Genomic DNA, 19014 nt, shown 5'->3' on the forward strand with positions numbered 1-19014 from the left:
TCAACGATCGTTCTATGTTGACAATCTAATGATTGGAGCGTCCAACGCAGATGAACTGACGGAGACGAAACGAGAAATAGAGCATGCATTGTCACTTCATGGATTTTCACTTCGAAAGTGGGCATCAAACAACGCAAGCGTACTGGAAGGAATTCCAGAGAAAGACTTGGAACCATTGATCCAAGTTGGTGACCAAGAGGTCATAAAGACATTGGGGATAGCCTGGAACCCCAAAACAGACGTGTTCCAGTTCATCAGTACGAAAAACATAGGTGAAACATACGAAGCGCTCACAAAGCGACAGATGGTCTCGAAGATTTTGAGACTGTATGACCCAATCGGATTGATACAACCTGTAATCATTACAGCTAAAATATTGATGCAAGAATTGTGGACTTATAACGTCAGCTGGGACGATGATGTTCCAGATCAAGCACTAAGCTCATGGAAGAAGTTCGAAGCTTCATTAGTGGAGCTCAGCAAGATAGAAATACCTCGGATGTCGACTCCGAGTCATACGATCGCACTAGATTTACACGGATTCAGTGACGCCTCCGAAAAGGCTTATGGATGCGTCATTTACTTACATGCAATCAACTTAAAAGGAGAAGAGAGTACGAATCTCTTATGTTCGAAATCGAGAGTGGCGCCTTTGAAGAAGGTCACTCTGCCCCGTCTGGAACTCTTGGCGGCGGCACTTCTAGCAGAACTAACTGCTAAAATAAAGAGCATTCTGGCCGGTCGAATCTCGTCGGAATATTACTACAGTGATTCACAAGTAGCGCTAAGTTGGATCAAATCTTCAAATACACGTTGGGGAACCTTCATTAGAAATAGAGTGCAGAAGATACACTCCACCACGAATCCAGAGCATTGGAAATATATATCTACGAAAGAAAATCCGGCTGATATGGTTTCGAGAGGAATTCCAGTCAGAAAATTACGCGAAGCAAAACTAGAATTTTGGTTACACGGACCGGAATGTATACGAAGAAGACAATATTATCTGCAGAGCGGCTACGAATACACTGCTGCTGCAGAACAGGAAGAGATTAAAGAACCAATAACACGATTGGTAGCAGCAACAGGAAAGGCATGCGAAGACTTAATCGCAAAATACCCGCACCATCACACTCATGACAAAACAGTAAGACACTTTGCATGGCTGTGTAGAGCCATAAACAATATGAAGAAGGTCAATAAAGACACAGGCATCAGAAACGAAAAGAGATCGGGCCCACTCACCACCACTGAATTGAATGAAGGACTAACACTCGTAGTCCGAATTATGCAAGCCACTATTTATCCAAATGAAGTAGCGGAATTACGAAAAACTGGGAAGGTGCCTACGAAAGGACCTTTCCAGCATCTCAACGCAATCGTCAGAAATGGAGTCATACATGTCACAGGGAGACTCCACAATGCAGAAATGCCCATCTCACAAAAGAATCCAATATTGATTCCCAAATCGCACCCATTTTCGAGGGTAATAATTCAAAAAATACATGAGGATAGATTTCACGCCGGAACAGATCTGGTAATAAACGAATTTCGACAAAGATTTTGGATGAGGGATCTCCGAAGGACCGTACAAGGAGTCATTCAACGATGCATCTTATGTGCCAAAGCGCGGCCCAGACGTTTACAGCAACGAATGGGACAACTGCCCTCGCCCAGGGTAAATGAATCAGTAGCGTTCACTCACACGGGAGTGGACTTATGTGGGCCATTCGAAGTATATCTCAATCAAAAATCGAAATGCAAGACCACAGCATATGCTTGCATCTTCATATGTTTTGCGACCAAAGCAGTTCACCTAGAAGTCGTCGAAGATCAGTCGACGGCAGCGTTCATATCAGCACTTCTCCGTTTCACATCAGTGAGGGGAATACCCGAGGTTATTTACTCCGACAATGGGCGGAACTTTGTCGGGGCCAGCAGAGAACTCAATCGTTTACGAAGAATATATAACAATGAAGTTTTTCAAAACAAATTAGTTGATATTGCGGCAACTCACAGAATAAGATTTTCATTCATTCCACCCCGAAGCCCCAGCTTTGGAGGACTTTGGGAAGCGAACATAAAGGTAGCCAAGCGGCTCTTTAGTGCAGCGGCCAGAGGAGCACAGCTAAACATCATGGAATTGCAGACACTGTTCTACCAAGTGGCCGCAATAATGAATTCGCGACCACTCACACCTGTTTACACGACGCCAGATTCACCGACCGCGATCACACCCGGTCATTTTTTGATAGCACGCCCAATGCTAGCCGTGCCCATCCCTACGCAGAGTGAGGATGGAAGCAATCTCACAACCAGATGGAAACGAGTACAATCGCAGCTCGAACAATTTTGGAGAAGATGGAGAGACGAGTATCTCCACCAGTTACGTGATTATGCAAAATGGACCAAGCAACAAGCCAACGTTAAGGTAGGCCAAATCGTATTGATCGGAGACGATCACCTTCCCGTAGCAAGGTGGCCTATGGGAATTGTCACACAAATACACCCTGGAGATGATGGAGTAGTCCGAGTGGCAGTAGTGCGAACCGCTACCGGAATTTACAAACGCAACGTGCGAACACTTGCTCCTCTACCAGTCGAGGAGCACACCATTCAACCCATTATAGAAGAGTATGACAACACAGCTGATAACGAACAGCAATCTCAAGCCGAAGCAATCGAACTAGAAGACGATCCCCCTCCCCAAGCACCCCAAATGATTTGGGACGGTAGACTACGCCCTCGTCCCAAAGGGGGGAGAAAATGGAAGTACACGAAATCAGATTGGGTGACGACCCTATGAAAAATTGACAATGCAAATTTCCGCTGATAATAGCGAGACCCGAAATTCCAAACGAAGTGGTTTCACACGCTCGAGTGCTTGGGTCAGCGATTAAGACCCTCCTCGATGCAATAAAATGCGCCACAATGTAGGGAACATTACGAGTTCCAAGAAAACGCGACAATTAAAAACAAGTATAATGTTCGGCAGCGATAAGATCGAGAATACCATATCGATGCACGACGTCGCATCATATTCCATAGACGGGGCATTCATCGTGGCGATGGTGATCGCCATCATTTACTACCATTGGAGGAGAAACACGAAACGACTGCGCGAACTGGAAGGGGCGCAGCGGAGGATCCGACTCGATAGTGTGAATGCTGTATAATCAAAATAATGCGAACGCTGTATAATCAAACGCACATTTTGTGCTGACATGGAGAAACAAGAAACACCCAAGTGGCCTAAGCAATGTAAAATTTAAGGAAATACAGTTCAGTCTAAAACCGACCGTGAAGGAGTTAGTACTTAGTCCGAAAGCCGTGTTGGGCCACTATGGCCCAATACTAACATCTTAATTTTAACGAACAACAGTATTCTTGGACATAAAGGGGGCCTTTGATTCTGTTTCAATAGAGGTCCTGTCAGACAAATTACACTCTCGGGGTCTGCCGCCTCTATTGAATAATATGTTATATAACTTGCTTTGTGAGAAACATTTGAATTTTTCTCACGGGGATTCGACAGTAAGTCGGGTCTCCTACATGGGACTCCCCCAGGGCTCATGTTTAAGCCCCCTTTTGTACAACTTCTATGTAAGCGACATCGACAATTGCCTTACACAAAATTGCAACCTAAGACAACTTGCAGATGATGGAGTGGTGTCTGTCGTAGGATCAAACGAATCCGAACTGCAAGGACCCTTACAAGATACTTTGAACAATTTTTCAACCTGGGCCATTGGGCTAGGGATCGAATTCTCCACGGAGAAAACAGAGATGGTGGTTTTTTCTAGGAAGCATAGACCAGCAAAACCAAAGCTTCAACTTTTGGGTAAACCGATCACTCATGCTATGTCTTTCAAGTATCTTGGGGTCTGGTTCGACTCCAAATGTACTTGGGGGGCCCATATTAGGTATCTGAGTAAAAAATGCCAACAAAGAATAAACTTTCTCCGTACAATTACCGGCACCTGGTGGGGAGCCCATCCCGAAGATCTTCTAATGTTGTATCGAACAACTATTCTCTCAGTGATGGAGTATGGCAGTTTCTGTTTTCAATCAGCTGCCAAAACACACCTCATTAAACTCGAGCGAATTCAGTATCTTTGTCTCCGTATTGCGTTGGGATGTATGCCCTCAACGCATACCATGAGTCTGGAGGTTTTGGCAGGCGTACTCCCACTAAAAGATCGCTTCAATTTATTATCTCTTCGGTTCTTCATTCGGTGTAAGGTTATGAACCCATTGGTGATCGGAAATTTTGAGCAGCTGATCGAGCTAAATTTTCATTCTGGATTCATGAGCTCATATCATGAATTCGTCTCCATGCAGGTTGATCCTTCTTCGTATATTCCCAACCGTGTTTGTTTTCCTGACTACATCAATTCCTCTGTGCATTTTGATCTGTCCATGATGCAGGATATCCATGGAATTCCAGATTATCATCGATCGGGGATCGTTCCTACGATTTTCGAAGCAAAGTATGGGCGTGTCAATTGTGATAATATGTACTTTACTGATGGGTCCTCTATGAATGAGTCCACAGGATTTGGAGTGTTCAACAAATTTTTTAGCACCTCACACAGTCTTCAGTATCCTTGCTCAGTGTATATTGCTGAATTGGCAGCAATACACTGGGCGCTGGACAGCGTCGCCTCACGACCTGTTGAACACTATCACATTGTAACGGATAGTCTTAGCTCTGTCGAAGCTATCCGTTCAGTGAGGCCGGAAAAGCACTCGCCGTACTTCCTTGAGAGAATACGAGAAATTTTGAGTGCTTTATCCAGACGCTGTTATGTCATTACCTTTGTCTGGGTCCCTTCACATTGCTCAATTCCGGGTAATGAGAGGGCTGACTCATTAGCAAAGGTAGGTGCAATTGAAGGCGAAATTTATCAGCGTCAAATCGCCTTCAATGAATTTTATTCTTTAGTTCGTAAAAATACCATCGTTAACTGGCAACGCAAATGGAACGAAGATGAATTGGGCCGGTGGCTCCACTCAATTATCCCTAAGGTTAGCCTCAATCCGTGGTTCAAAAGTCTGGAATTGAGTCGGGACTTTATTCGCACCTTCTCCCGACTCATGTCCAATCACTGTTCGTTAGACGCGCTGCTTTTTCGTTTTAATCTTGCCGACAGCAATCTCTGCGGTTGTGGCCATGGTTACCACGATATCGAACACGTTGTTTGGTCGTGCGAGTTGTATCTTGTCGCCAGATCGAATTTAGAAAACTCCCTTCGGGCTGGAGGAAAGCAGTCCAATGTGCCGGTGAGAGATGTGTTGGCTCGGTTAGACCTTGATTACATGTCCCAAATATATGTTTTCCTTAAAGCTATCGATCTTCGAGTGTGATTGTTTATACTTCCTTTCCCCTCCTTTTCGTCCTTCGCGAGCTATCGGTTCCCTTCCTACTAACATTAGAATAAGTTAAATTGTAAATACATATTAGATGTAAGGATAGTTTTAAGAATTGAGTGTGAAGTGTCAGTGTGAATGAGAATGTGAATGTGAATGTGAGTGCGAGTGTAAACACACATCTCCTTACATCCCATCCTTTTCCTAATGAAAAAGTGTCACCCTTCTAAACTCGAGTCGACCGCGAGTAATCGGTTTCCTATTTCATTAACCATAGAATTAAGGAAACAACATGTTGATATATGCTAGTTGAAATATAGTTAAGAGTTTGGCTCCATTAAACTTATGTAACTGAGCCTGTAAAAATAAACGGATTAATAAAAAAAGAAAGAGTTTCATTGAATGTTTTCTATCCATGTAACACTGTGACCAAATATGTTTCAATCAAGTGCTATTAACAGGTGGTTATCGAGTTAGCATTAACCACTGGTGGGCTTCCAGTATCGAGGAAAATGTGGAAATATCTAATCGTTACTGAAAATAATCTGCCAGTTCCTTTGGGAATTTTCAAAATATATTCATGTGAAAGAGTTTAATTGAATGTTTTCTATCCATGTAACACTGTGACCAAATACATTTGGTTTTGTGGTTTTTCAATCAATCGCAATTAACAGGATAGCTTCAGAAGATTATTCTTTCCCATCAGTAGGATATTTCCGTATCCAATATTGTATGCGCCCGCAATCGATTATTGCTCAGTCGCCGAAAGTTCCGAGCTCAGAGAGTTCATTCCCCTCTAGTTTGCCTTCCAAATTGCCATTGTAAACCACACCTTCTCTTGATTCAATCACACACAAAAAGCATACTTAAGCGATATTCTGGTGGTGAGACACATTCATTTTTCGTGAGGACATCGACAAGACAACATCGTTGCCTAACGTGCTGGAGGAGGTGGACGGCGAAGGATCGACACATACACGCGCAGAACTCTTTCCGTTAGGATGCCATTCAGCATCGAGAAAGTTCCGGAAAGATCTAATCATTGCTGGAAAATAATCTGCCAGTTCCTTTGGGAATTTTCAAAATATATTCATGTGAAAGAGTTTAATTGAATGTTTTCTATCCATGTAACACTGTGACCAAATATGTTTCAATCAAGTGCTATTAACAGGTGGTTATCGAGTTGGTATTAACCACTGGTGGGCTTCCAGTATCGAGGAAAATGTGGAAATAACTAATCGTTACTGAAAATAATCTGCCAGTTCCTCTGGGAATTTTCAAAATATATTCATGTGAAAGAGTTTAATTGAATGTTTTCTATCCATGTTACACTGTGACCAAATATGTTTCAATCAAGTGCTATTAACAGGTGGTTATCGAGTTGGCATTAACCACTGGTGGGCTTCCAGTATCGAGGAAAATGTGGAAATATCTAATCGTTACTGAAAATAATCTGCCAGTTCCTTTGGGAATTTTCAAAATATATTCATGTGAAAGAGTTTAATTGAATGTTTTCTATCCATGTAACACTGTGACCAAATATGTTTCAATCAAGTGCTATTAACAGGTGGTTATCGAGTTGGCATTAACCACTGGTGGGCTTCCAGTATCGAGGAAAATGTGGAAATATCTAATCGTTACTGAAAATAATCTGCCAGTTCCTTTGGGAATTTTCAAAATATATTCATGTGAATGAATTTAATTGAATGTTTTCTATCCATGTAACACTGTGACCAAATATGTTTCAATCAAGTGCTATTAACAGGTGGTTATCGAGTTAGCATTAACTACTGGTGGGCTTCCAGTATCGAGGAAAATGTGGAAATATCTAATCGTTACTGAAAATAATCTGCCAGTTCCTTTGGGAATTTTCAAAATATATTCATGTGAAAGAGTTTAATTGAATGTTTTGTATCCATGTAACACTGTGACCAAATACATTTGGTTTTGTGGTTTTTCAATCAATCGCAATCAACAGGATAGCTTCTGAAGATTATTCTTCCCCATCAGTAGGATATTTCCGTATCCAATATTGGATGCATAAAACCTTGTGCCTCCAACGTAACGCTCTTGTTTTCGAAGTTCTCCAAATATTCATTCATTCAGAATGAATTCAGATTCAACTTCATACAAATGATCTCTAAATCAACGATAGTCCTACGTCACCCTTGCGGTTATACCATAGATATAACCCACTTCCTGTTTTTCACACACGTTTGAGACGGAAACGAACTGCATAATATCCAGAGCGGGGTTCCACATTAATCCCAACGTTTTAATCACCTCACTTGAACCATTTTCATCAATGCTGACAAGCTCATTCTGATCGTCTTCCGGAATCCGTTTCAGCAACTCAGGATGATTAGAAGCCCATTTATGCAGATGAAATTCACCTGCCTGCAGTAAATCTATTAACTGCACTTGAGCTTCGCTTGCTTCATTCAACTCGTCATATCCGAACAAAGCATTTTCCACGTAAAAATTGTTCCTTACGATATCTGCAGCCACAGGATACTTAGAGCCTTCGTCGATAGCCAATTGCAAAAGTGCTCGCGCTGCCAAAAACAGGACGGAAGCTGTGCCATAGGTTACTGTCTTAAGTTCTAGGACACGCAGCGGATCGGAAGGACTCTTCCTCCAGAATACACGAGATAGCGGCGTATGATCGACGAGGATCTGTCTATACATTTTTGCCGAAGACATATAGACTGCAGATCACTTTGGTTGATAGCACCAATCTTCATAACATTATTCAGCGACCGACCAGATATCTTAGCAGACGCATCGAATACAACGCAACACTTAGTAGTTGTACTCGAAGGTCGCAGAAACGCATGATGAGGCAAATACCATTTTATGATATCTGTAGGATCCCTGCTTACATCCACTTCTTTACAGTGGCCAAGACTCTCGTATTCATCCATAAAGTCTTGGTATTGCTTCCTTACATCTGGATGTTGCGAAAGTTTTTGTTCTATCGCATGGAACCTTCTTAATGGAAGTGACCTGGAATCTCCCGACTCGCTTACGGACTTCTTCAAGGGCAGTTGGACGATGTATCGTCCGGATGCATCTCTACGATAAGTCGCCTTGAAGTGCTCTTCACATTCCTCTTCTTCGCTACCACCCTTATCAGCACTCACGACATCCTCTATTTCCCAGAATAGTTGAATGGACTGACCTAATTCATCCATCGTGACAGTGTGCGAGTAAACTATTCCACCAGAGGCAAACCTTCATCATACACTCCACCGACAACCCATCCAAATTGGGTCTCACGAAGTATGGGAAGATTATGAGCCAACAAAAATTCTCCGGGTAGTAACAACTTGAGAAACCATTCGTTACCCAGAAGCATATCCACTTCACTTGAAAGGAAAAACTTCGGATCTGCTGGCTGAAATTCAGCAGGAATTTCCAATGCGCTGATATTGATGATCGATGATGGAAGATCTGATGTCACCTTGTCAGTAAAAAGATATTTTACCTTCATTTGAAAATCTTTATACCTTGATGAAAGATGTACAACCCCACAATTGGATGATTGAGTCTTCATACTGTTCACCCCGAATACTGTGAAGTTCGATGAGTCCAGCTTCAAGCCCAACTTATTCGCTAGAGAACGTGTAATTAAATTTAATTGAGAACCACTGTCTAACAAAACTCTACACGAATGCGGCTTTATCTAATACATCGACCACCGCTGTAAGCAACAGCACTTGTTGCATGCGGCTAGCCAGGCTTGAACATGTGGCTGTCGCCATAGTTGATGTGGATGAATCTTCCCTTACCGGTTCTGGCTTCGGGAGCGACTTGATTGGTGGATCTGGAACTTGATTAAGTTTCTCCTCGGCATGAAGAAGACTATGGTGCCGACGTTTACACTTCTGACAAGATTTTCCCGATGAACAATTTAAGCTACGATGACCTCTTCTGAGACAATTAAAGCAAACATTTCTCTCTCTTACCTTAACCAATCTCTAAGACACAGAAAGAGCCTTAAACTCTGAACACTGGTAATTAGCATGAGCCTTTCCACAAAAATCACAACTAATTTTCGATTCGCTTAATGAAACGGCAGTATGAGCTTTCTGCACTACAGGCTTGTTGACTGCAGACATGGACTTAACAAGAATCGAGGACTTTTGGTTACTAGCCTCGACTCTCTCCAGTATGAAAGTTTGCTTCTTCAGGAACTTAAGCATCTCGTTGGAGTCGGGTAGTTCACCGTGCTTAATTGTTGACTGCACATCGTTGTGCAGCGCAGCGGCCAGTAGATGTATCACGAAATCCTCTCCTACTCCATCAAAGTCTCGCTCCAGGAACTTAAGACCTTCCACATGCTTGCTAGACTCCGCAGTTCTACATGGCTCTTTTTTGTCATGCACTTAAGATTCAGCAGACCATGAGTGTGAGAATCGATAGCGTGACGCTTATTCTCAAACCTCTCTTCCAAGACCTTCCACGCGTGGGCATAATTGCCTTCGTTGATTGTCTTGGCATCGATTAGACCCGCTGCATTACCTACCAGAGACTTGTCTAAATGGTATAACTTAACTGCTGGCGGATCTGGACCCTTATCTACAAGATCCTTGAACATGGCCTTGAACTTTGGTCAGCTCTCATAACGGCCGTCGAATGTGGGAATTGGTATGCGGAGCGGTTGATGGATTACAACCGGCGCCTGCTGGTTTCTCGCGTACATGGCCGCAGCAGCTGCCGCTATAGCTGCATTGTTCCTGGTGAGCTGATCCTCCAACAAATAGCAACGGAATCGTGAAGGATATCGAACTCCTCGTATTGTTCGTAGTCGTCGACCGAAACCACATTTATAATATCGTCGTGGGCATCGTTAAAATCTTTATGCGCTGCCTCCAACATCTTCAGATAAACCTTAATCTCAGCTTCCGTCAGCTGAACTACTTCCTCTTCATTTGGGCGAATATATTTAAAATACGAGTCACTTTACCATTAGCTGCGCCACGACGGCGAACAACTCTTTGAATGTTCTCCATTGAAGCCAACTTTTCCGTTAACTTAATTAAGCTTCTTCTTTTCCTTCTTGCTTAAGGGAGTGGAGGAACCTTGATTAGACTGCCCAGATGCAGAACTAGCTACAGATTTTCCGGTTTGCTGTTGCTTCAAAACACTATTTTCCGACATGCTACACTATGCTCAGTGGTGGTTGGGAACACAGCCAAGTCTATGCTCACGCAACTGTACACTCCTGGGCACAGGTAACCAAACCGAAACACTGGCTTCTCAGTAACGTACTTTACTCGGCGTTTTTCCTAAATCCCACTGTAAAACCACTTAAAACTAAGACTTCTGCCTGACGTCCGTTGGGAACACAGCCAATTCCATGCTCACGCAACGATTCTACTAACGGACACAGCGGAATAACCGGAACACCAGCTTTGTGATGATCAACTTCACTTAATAGAGGGTCCTCAATTAACTTCACTTCGTTGAGCACTTAATTGCTCGAATAGTCAATTTTCTTCAATTTATGAGTCACTTCTCAAAATGGCGACCGCACACCAAAATTTCAACTTCACAGAAAAATGGCTACGTCGCTCTTCTTAACTTCAATGGCGGTTATGAATGCGCACACCATTATCGCATTTATTTTGACGTAGAACTACGTCTTTCATAAAGGGTGCCAAATCAGAAAACAGGTCACGTTTTTATGAAATAAAGTTAACGTTAATAACTATTTTTGCCGCGAACGGATTTCAGCGATGTACATACTAAACGAATCGGAAATTCCCTAAGATTTGTTTAATATACTATACATTAGAATCCCCTGGTTTGTAAATGTTTAAAATTCATGAAAACTTTAGGCGTTTCCATTTTTCCATACATTTATTCTGTCCATTTGTGTGCTTTCCCGAACAGAGCTGTCAATAACGAGCAACTTATCGACGACCACGAAGGGGAAATCGTAGGATTTGAAGTTGCCGTGAACAAAGGAAAAGTAGAAGAATGAAGGGGAATATTTGCCTTGAGTATAAACAGTGGATCTCGCTGAGGCAAACTTTCATTCGGCATCGGACTGTTGAGCAATCCAGTTCACTTTGCTTTCGCTGCACTTCGATCTAAGATTGGACCCCACCAGTGGTAATCCAACTTGGATATCGTCGTTTGCTTTTTCTGTTCGTTATTCGTTATTCGTATCGTTTTTCTTCCCGCGTCATAAATTGGACGTTTCGCGTTGTGTGTGATGAGCAAGAAAAAGAGGGATGCAGGCTCTAGCCCTGCAAAAAACGAACGCATTGCCAGGGGCAATGAAATTTCGAGGCAAGCGTCATCTAATAATGCACGCGATGTTGGTGTAGTGAAAAGCGCTCGCACTGAACCGAGCCTTCGCGAGTGTATCACCGCATCGAACAACAGCAAAATAGGCGATTTCGGCGCGTCGGTCGAAAATGTAAACGGCTTCTTTGGTGCCTTTGAGAATGCATCAATGCATTAAACTGACGTTTTGGCGAAGCAGTCGCAAAACTGCCTTCAACTAGGATTGCATTTGCGCTAATATTGATCATAATGAAGCATTGCTACTGTTATCGAGGTTGTTGATATTAACAAAAAGAGTTTATTTCGATTGTTTAGTTACCATGAAAGTAAATGTCGTTCTGAAGTTTTGTATATGATTAGGTTTCGCTTACCAGTAGCAAAAATTCCTCCACTAATGGTAACAGCTGCGCTTCTCTCGAGCATGAGAAAGTAATGCAACTTTTTTTGAGGCCGATAATATTAACAAAAGCGTTTCTTTTGAGAATAGCGCAAAATGATGAGAAGTATTTGTATTCCTAGTACTTTCAAGCCACCAATGTATGGTTCTGTATGCATGCTATGGCGATTTCCATTCGGTTGATATATTGATGTAGTTATGAGATGTGGAATAATGGTGCTGGTGTAACATGTATATAATCGACTGTAGCCGAGTCTATGTCAATTGCGAAAAAGGCCACCGGAATAGCGTTCGAGGTAAATTTTCAATGCATTGACATGAAATAAATTGCGACATACGATCAGCTAGTGTATTGTTTTGCGAGAGCAAGAATGAATCATCAATCAATTATCGTCAACTGATTCTAAAATGAAAAACCAATTCAAAGATTATTCTACTAAGCAGTTGTTGCGAAAAATTTCACAGCATTATAGAAAAATATCCGAAGGTATAAACAAGTGACTTATATGAAATAACAGCGTAGTTCTACGTCAACAATGCGGTTGTATCTTGGACACAACCTCCTATATTTTTTCTTAACAAATTTCCGACTATTTCGGAACTCGAAACCACTTCTTCACTTCCGATTCTTTATCCGGAACAGTCAGAGTAATTTCACTGCACTCAATCCGATTCGATTGGACCAAAATATGTTGCTTAATTAACGAGTGGAGTGTAATTTTTCACGACTTAACATTTGTCCTTAATTAATACGGAATCACGGAATCGCACATCATGATGAAAAACAATTTCTTTTCTGGTTTCTAACTATATTTCTCTAACATTACATTTGAATATTTGATTGTTTAAAATTCACGTCTTTACGCATCGGAAGCACAGTGATGAATCTAAAAATGGCTACTTTTTAACCCTGACCTCGTGCGGCTGCATTTTCTCGCTGTGAAGTTGTTACTGCCTGCAGCGATGTGTTGGTAAATTCAGCGGAGTGCATTTGCTGATGCACTGAGACAAAATTATTCGCGGCGAACGGCTCGAACAAGAATCTTTCATTTTTTCCTACTTGTTCAGTACCTAGATTTTCATTTTACCCCCCATATCTTCCGATTAGACGTAGTCCTACGTCAAAAGACAATTCAACAGAACAAATATTCTTAAACTTTATAATTATTAAACCTTCTACAACCTTCTGTCGCGCGACCTTACTTCTATACGACGCACTCGCCTTTTCAATGGCCAATTGAATATATGTGAAAGCGCGAGACAATCGTTTTTTCGTCTTGCGAAAACCAAATTATGTATTTGTTAGCAAATTAGGACTTCAAAAAAATATTTTCTTCAACAATTTGATAATTGTTTGGGGGGTTTTGTTCTGTGCTTTTTGCATTCCATCGTATATAATCTACAGACATGAATGAGAAAGCGCTGAAGTGAACTTCACACAATTTTGTTTGAGGGGTCTTCGTAGCCTAAGTGGTTGCGTGTCCGCTACTAAGCGAACGATCATGAGCTCATAACTCAGGGTCCTCAACTGACCATCTTTGTGTGTTATTCTAGCTACTATGTTCACGCAACAATCATCATGTGTCGGTAATCCCAGTCCCTTACCGCTCACATTTTCGGTCTGCTGCATCGGTATTGGCACTATTAATAACGCAACAACGGAAGCCTCATATCAGCAGTCCCGCTGTGAACAGCCCAACTGTGAACATTCGAACAATAGCAATATTCTTACGCCGAAAAAAAGGCAACATGTGTTGTGCATCGATAGAATAGGAATTCTCTTGCGCCTGAACGGCTACTGTGTTATAGATAAAAACAAATGTTTATCGATAGATAGCGATATTCTTACGCCTCAAAATGGTAACAGTATAACATACAACAAAAGTTATCTTAAGATAAAAAATGTACATGAATGAATTCGGCTCTGTTACAGCTGAATTGCTAAATGAGCCTAATAAAATAAAACTGTTTGGATAAAAAAAAATAAAAAAAAATTCATAATGCACAAGTTCTTCGCTATCGAACGGTATAAGTTATGATCAGATTAGTTTGCCAGGCTTTTGAATGGTTTTGGCCTGTCTACATTCAGACGGTACAATATTGTTTTCTGATTTTTCTTCTTCTGTAGGAGTGGTACAATACTGCAACCATTAGTTGATCTATTGTAGTGTACCCCAGTTTGCTATGTATGCAATGTCAGTTAGTTCCATTACTCTGGGAATAAGTGATAGTCGCGCCAGGACTTTGCATATCCCCCACGAAGGTCTTCCTTTATAAAGTTCCTTTTTTGATCAGCAGACCAAATTTCGTTGGACATAAGAATGTCCTTTCCAATAATTCGCAGTCTTCGCTGATTTAGTGTACTGCATTGACATTCTGCATTCTTAAGGTGATACCTACTCAGACAGTGTCCGGTCAATAGACCGGTTAATGTACTCGAATCTGCCATATTCAAGCTGAGCATGTTGCGTGTTATTCTGTGTAATGAATAATTTGGATTGTTTTGGTGTTGATAGAGCCCTCGAGTTGGCTTCAATCATTGACATTTCCCAGGTTTTGAGCTCAGATTTCATGCATGATGTAGATAATCCACAAAATGGCTCAGTCCCGACGAATTTTTTTTGAAGACCCTAATCTTGCTAAGAGATCGGCTTTCCCATTACCTTGTATACCACAGTGACCAAGCACCCAGTATAGATTAACTCCGATAGTAGCAGCTATCTGTTTTAAAGATAGAATACATTCCCAAACTAGCTTTGACTGATATGTGTATGCCTTTACTGCATTAAGAGCTGCTTGGCTATCTGAGAAGATACAGATACTGGCATACCTGTGTTTTCCAGCCAAACAAATATGTGTACATGTTAGAATAGCTTGTATTTCTGCTTGAAAAACTGAAGGCAACTGTCCCATTCGAATTGAAATGTCGATTCCTGGTCCAGTAATCCCAGCTCCCATAGATTTACCAATTTTAGATCCATCGGTATAAAACATCCTGGACGAGTTTTGGGACCACTTTCTTCTCATTCGTTGCAATTGAACTCAATCACTTTGAAGGGAACACTGAAGTTAGTCTTCATTCATGCTTACTATAGTGTTCAGTAGAAAATCTTTCAGGATTTGTATATGCCCTGTGAGATCTCCTTCTAGAAAATGTTTTGTACGTTTCAGCCTAAGAGCACCTTTTTCCGCTTCAAGTTGCACATATTGGTACAAGGATAGGTTTAAAAGAGCATCTAGGACTTTGAAGGGTACGCTAGACACTGCTCCAGTTATTGATAAGCATGCCAGACGCTGTTTTTTGATAGGGAACTGAATAGATCAAGCAAGACTTTTTGCACTATTGGGAACATTTTGCAAATAATGAATTTAATCTCATCAAAGAGTTGTACATTGAAAGACAAGCCATAGGCTATTCTAGCATTTTGAACGGTTCACTCAGAGAGCCGCAATTTGGAGAAGTTTCTCGAAGAATATGTTTTGCTGGAACTGAAACCAAACAAATATTTTTTTTTAATATCCATCACTCCTATCGATCCTATCGATCATAGTTTGTTCCTGTCGTTGTCGGAGATTAAATATTATGTAAATAATTTTAACTAATCATACAAACGACAAATAAACGTATTAAAAAAATTAGAAGATGAGCTGCTACGAATGTTTCGTCGTGCGGAAAAACAGATTGACCAACAATTCTAATCAAATCTCCTCCATATGTAAATTTATTTGCAAGTTAACATATTCCTATCAAACAAGATCGTTTCGAATTTCCGAATCACTAGAATCAAAAGTGACTACTGATAAATAGGGTAGGAGTACCAAATATGAAGGAGATGTCACCAACTTACATATATTTAGTTCAGTGGATTGCGGGCCACAGAGGATCGGCAAACAATCGCTAATAAAAACGAGTTTTATAGGCTTTGTTATACGTATCGCTTCAACAATGTTCAAGAGTGGCAAATCATAGATCATAAATCATGATTGAAGTTGTTAAAAAAAAACTGTAATCAATGTAATCAATTTCGCTACGAAGTTGAAGATAGATATAGAATTCATGGATTGACAAGCATAGCTGGGGGATTAGCCTTTTGGGTCACAATGCAATATCATTTTTTTATTAGTCAGTTTTTTAGGAACGATTCTGAAATCCCACGCGTGAAGTTCAACTCTGTGCTGATGGGTAATTAGTAACAATTAAAAGGACTCTTAGAACGAATGTTAACTATTATTGCTGCCAATGTTACTCATAAATTAATAATGATTGGGTCGAAGCTGTAATTGTAATTGAACCTAGTGAATCGCCAAATAATTTACGAACTTTATTTTCGACAATTATATCTAACTAGCTAACCCGACAAACTTCGTCCCGCCCATTTACTTGATTAATTCTCGAGTAATGCAGAAATTTGTGTTTTATTTGTATGGCAGCCACCCCTAAGAGAGGGGGGAGGGGTATCTAACCACCATAGAAACATTCATTGCACCCTAAAGTTTCCATATGCCTAATTTGGTTTAATTTGCTTGATTAATTCTCGGGTAATGCAAAAATTTGTGTTTCATTTGTATGGCAGCCCCCCCTTTGAGTGGGGGAAGGACTGTCTAACCATCATATAAACATTTATTGCACCCTAAAACTTTCACATGCCAACTTTGGTTTCGTTTGATTAATTTCCGAGTAATGCAAAAAATTATGTTTCATTTGTATGGCAGCCCCCTCTAAGAGAGGGGGAAGGAGTATCTTATCACCATAGAAACATTTATTGCATCCTAAAACCTCCACATGCCAAATTTGGTTTCATTTGCTTGATTAATTCTCGAGTAATGCAGAAATTTGTGTTTCATTTGTATGGTAGCCCCCCCTTTGAGAGGGGGAAGGACTGTCTAACCATCATAGAAACATTTATTGCACCCTAAAACTTTCACATGCCAACTTTGGTTTCGTTTGCATGGTTAATTTCCGAGTAATGCAGAAATTTGTGTTTCATTTGTATGCCAAATAGCGCGACGATCGTGCGGAAGAACAAATTGTTCAACAGTCTCAAGCAAATCTTCTGATTTTCATCATATATAAAGCTGCAAGCTAACATGAACATTCTAAATTTGACTTGAATCAAGAGTGATTATCAATGTACATTAATGAAATTTTGAGATAAATTAGTAAATATTGTGGTCATTAATTAGAATGTTAAAATTAATAATAATCATAACTATCTCAGTTGAAATATTTTTTTCATATATCTAATAATGGCACACCTAATCGAATCGTTTCCTGAATGTAATTTTATTGATAAACAATATTAATAAAATATGAATTCTATTCGATGTTACAGTTCTTTGATAATAGATAAGCAAAACTTACGTGTGCCATTTGAGGCTTCCTGTTAAAATCCTTCATTTCAAAGGATGTGGAATCGAGAAAATTGAGCAAATCGCATAATAACACCCCGTCTCGAAGAATAGCTGCCAGTGCTTTTATTTCCGAGTCCGGTTGGTTTGCTTTATGATCTGCTGGGATAATTTTACATCTAGTCAGCCAAGCAGCGCACTCACGCCATAATTCTTCTGCCGAAGACATATTATACATTGAATGTTGATAATTCAATCTATTTACTAAAACAACAATTTATATATGATTTAAAATATTGATATATGAAGAAAACTGTTGAGTTGTCAAAATGTATCATACACGTTTATAGAAGTTGGTACAGAAATGGCTAAATGCCGTACACTGGTACAAAAAATGTAATCTAGACTACACCAAGGCGCCTAGAAGAATATGCAAAGGTGGGCCAATATGCTAAAACCGCTCTGCAACCATCTTGGAAGTCTACTGTGTTTTGTTTGTAAACAAAACACAATACGCTTGTGCCCAAGCTCACTCGTGATCAGTCTGTCTCTTTCACGCTTCAAGCAAATCATTCCCTTCAACGCTTCTACTTTCTTCCGTACAATTTTTATATACCGCTCCCCTAACCAACTTAGTGACGAAACGGCCTCACCTAGTACCATAGACCCGTCTTGGACTACACCAAGGCGTTGTATTATAGGTGGACCGCAATGTCAAAATTGCTGTTCGGTCATTGCTCGCGAAAAAACAAATTTGTTTACAAAACAAATCGTACTGTCGCGCTTTACTGTCGAATCATAACAGTGCAGAAGGATGTTTTTAGTATATCTTTTCGCTTCTAGCTGCGCAATCAATGCCTCCCTTTCCTCGCAAAATGTACTTCTGTTTGGCTCCCATCGGCGGGGAAAAGAGTACTATCAGCTTACGGCGATGATGACAAGAAATAACGCTAATAGTGGCTCCACTGATTTCGCTCAGGGAGGAGGAGGAAGCTGTGCATATACCGGGAAGGAGATTACTAGATCCAGAAGATCTGGAAAGGGCAGTTACAAGTAATTGGCTTATTTTTTCCTTCACTTATTTTCCTCTGCGAGTTGCTATGAAACCATAACCACAAACCCAAACAAAAAGCAAATAATTCTGAAAGTTACGTCTCGCTGCTCGTCTGACGTCGTGTCTTGAAAGTATCGAGAATGAAACACCTATCGTTCAGCATCTTGGGCTACACCAAGGCGCCTAGAAGTATATCCTAAGGTGGGCCAACTTGCTAAAATCACCTTTCAGTCATCTTGGGATTCTACTGTGTTTTGTTGGTAAACAAAGCACAATACGCCAGTGCTCAAGCTCGCTCATGATCAGTCTGTCTCTTTCACGCTTCAAGCAAATAATTTCCCTTCTGCTTTCTTCCGTACTGTTTTCATATACCGCTCCCCTAACCCACTTAGTGACGAAACGGCCTCACCTAGTACCATAGACCCGTCTTGGGCTACACGAGAAAAAAAACGTAATCGTACCTACAAAATCTGGGAATATTGGTGAAATGGACATATTTATTCTATAAAATATCAAAATACGAAACTACGTGTATAATACACTGGAG

At 40.8% G+C, this 19014-nt stretch overlaps 1 protein-coding gene across 4 annotated transcripts in view; it reads right to left on the reverse strand.

The window, feature by feature from the left end:
- Positions 1-17762, reverse strand: part of LOC129771216 (protein vav) — a 297434-nt gene extending 279672 nt beyond the window's left edge. For 3 of the 4 annotated variants that reach the window (XM_055774642.1, XM_055774640.1, XM_055774643.1), the window contains exon 1: positions 17427-17762. In XM_055774642.1, the coding sequence (XP_055630617.1) occupies positions 17427-17651 (225 nt within the window). In that variant the 5' untranslated portion in view covers positions 17652-17762. The remainder of the gene's footprint in view (positions 1-17426) is intronic. The other variant, XM_055774641.1, reaches the window with a different exon arrangement.
- Between the last annotated feature and the right edge of the window lie 1252 nt (positions 17763-19014).

This window comes from Toxorhynchites rutilus, chromosome 2 (assembly GCF_029784135.1).
Source record: "Toxorhynchites rutilus septentrionalis strain SRP chromosome 2, ASM2978413v1, whole genome shotgun sequence".
Lineage (NCBI taxonomy): Eukaryota > Metazoa > Arthropoda > Insecta > Diptera > Culicidae > Toxorhynchites > Toxorhynchites rutilus.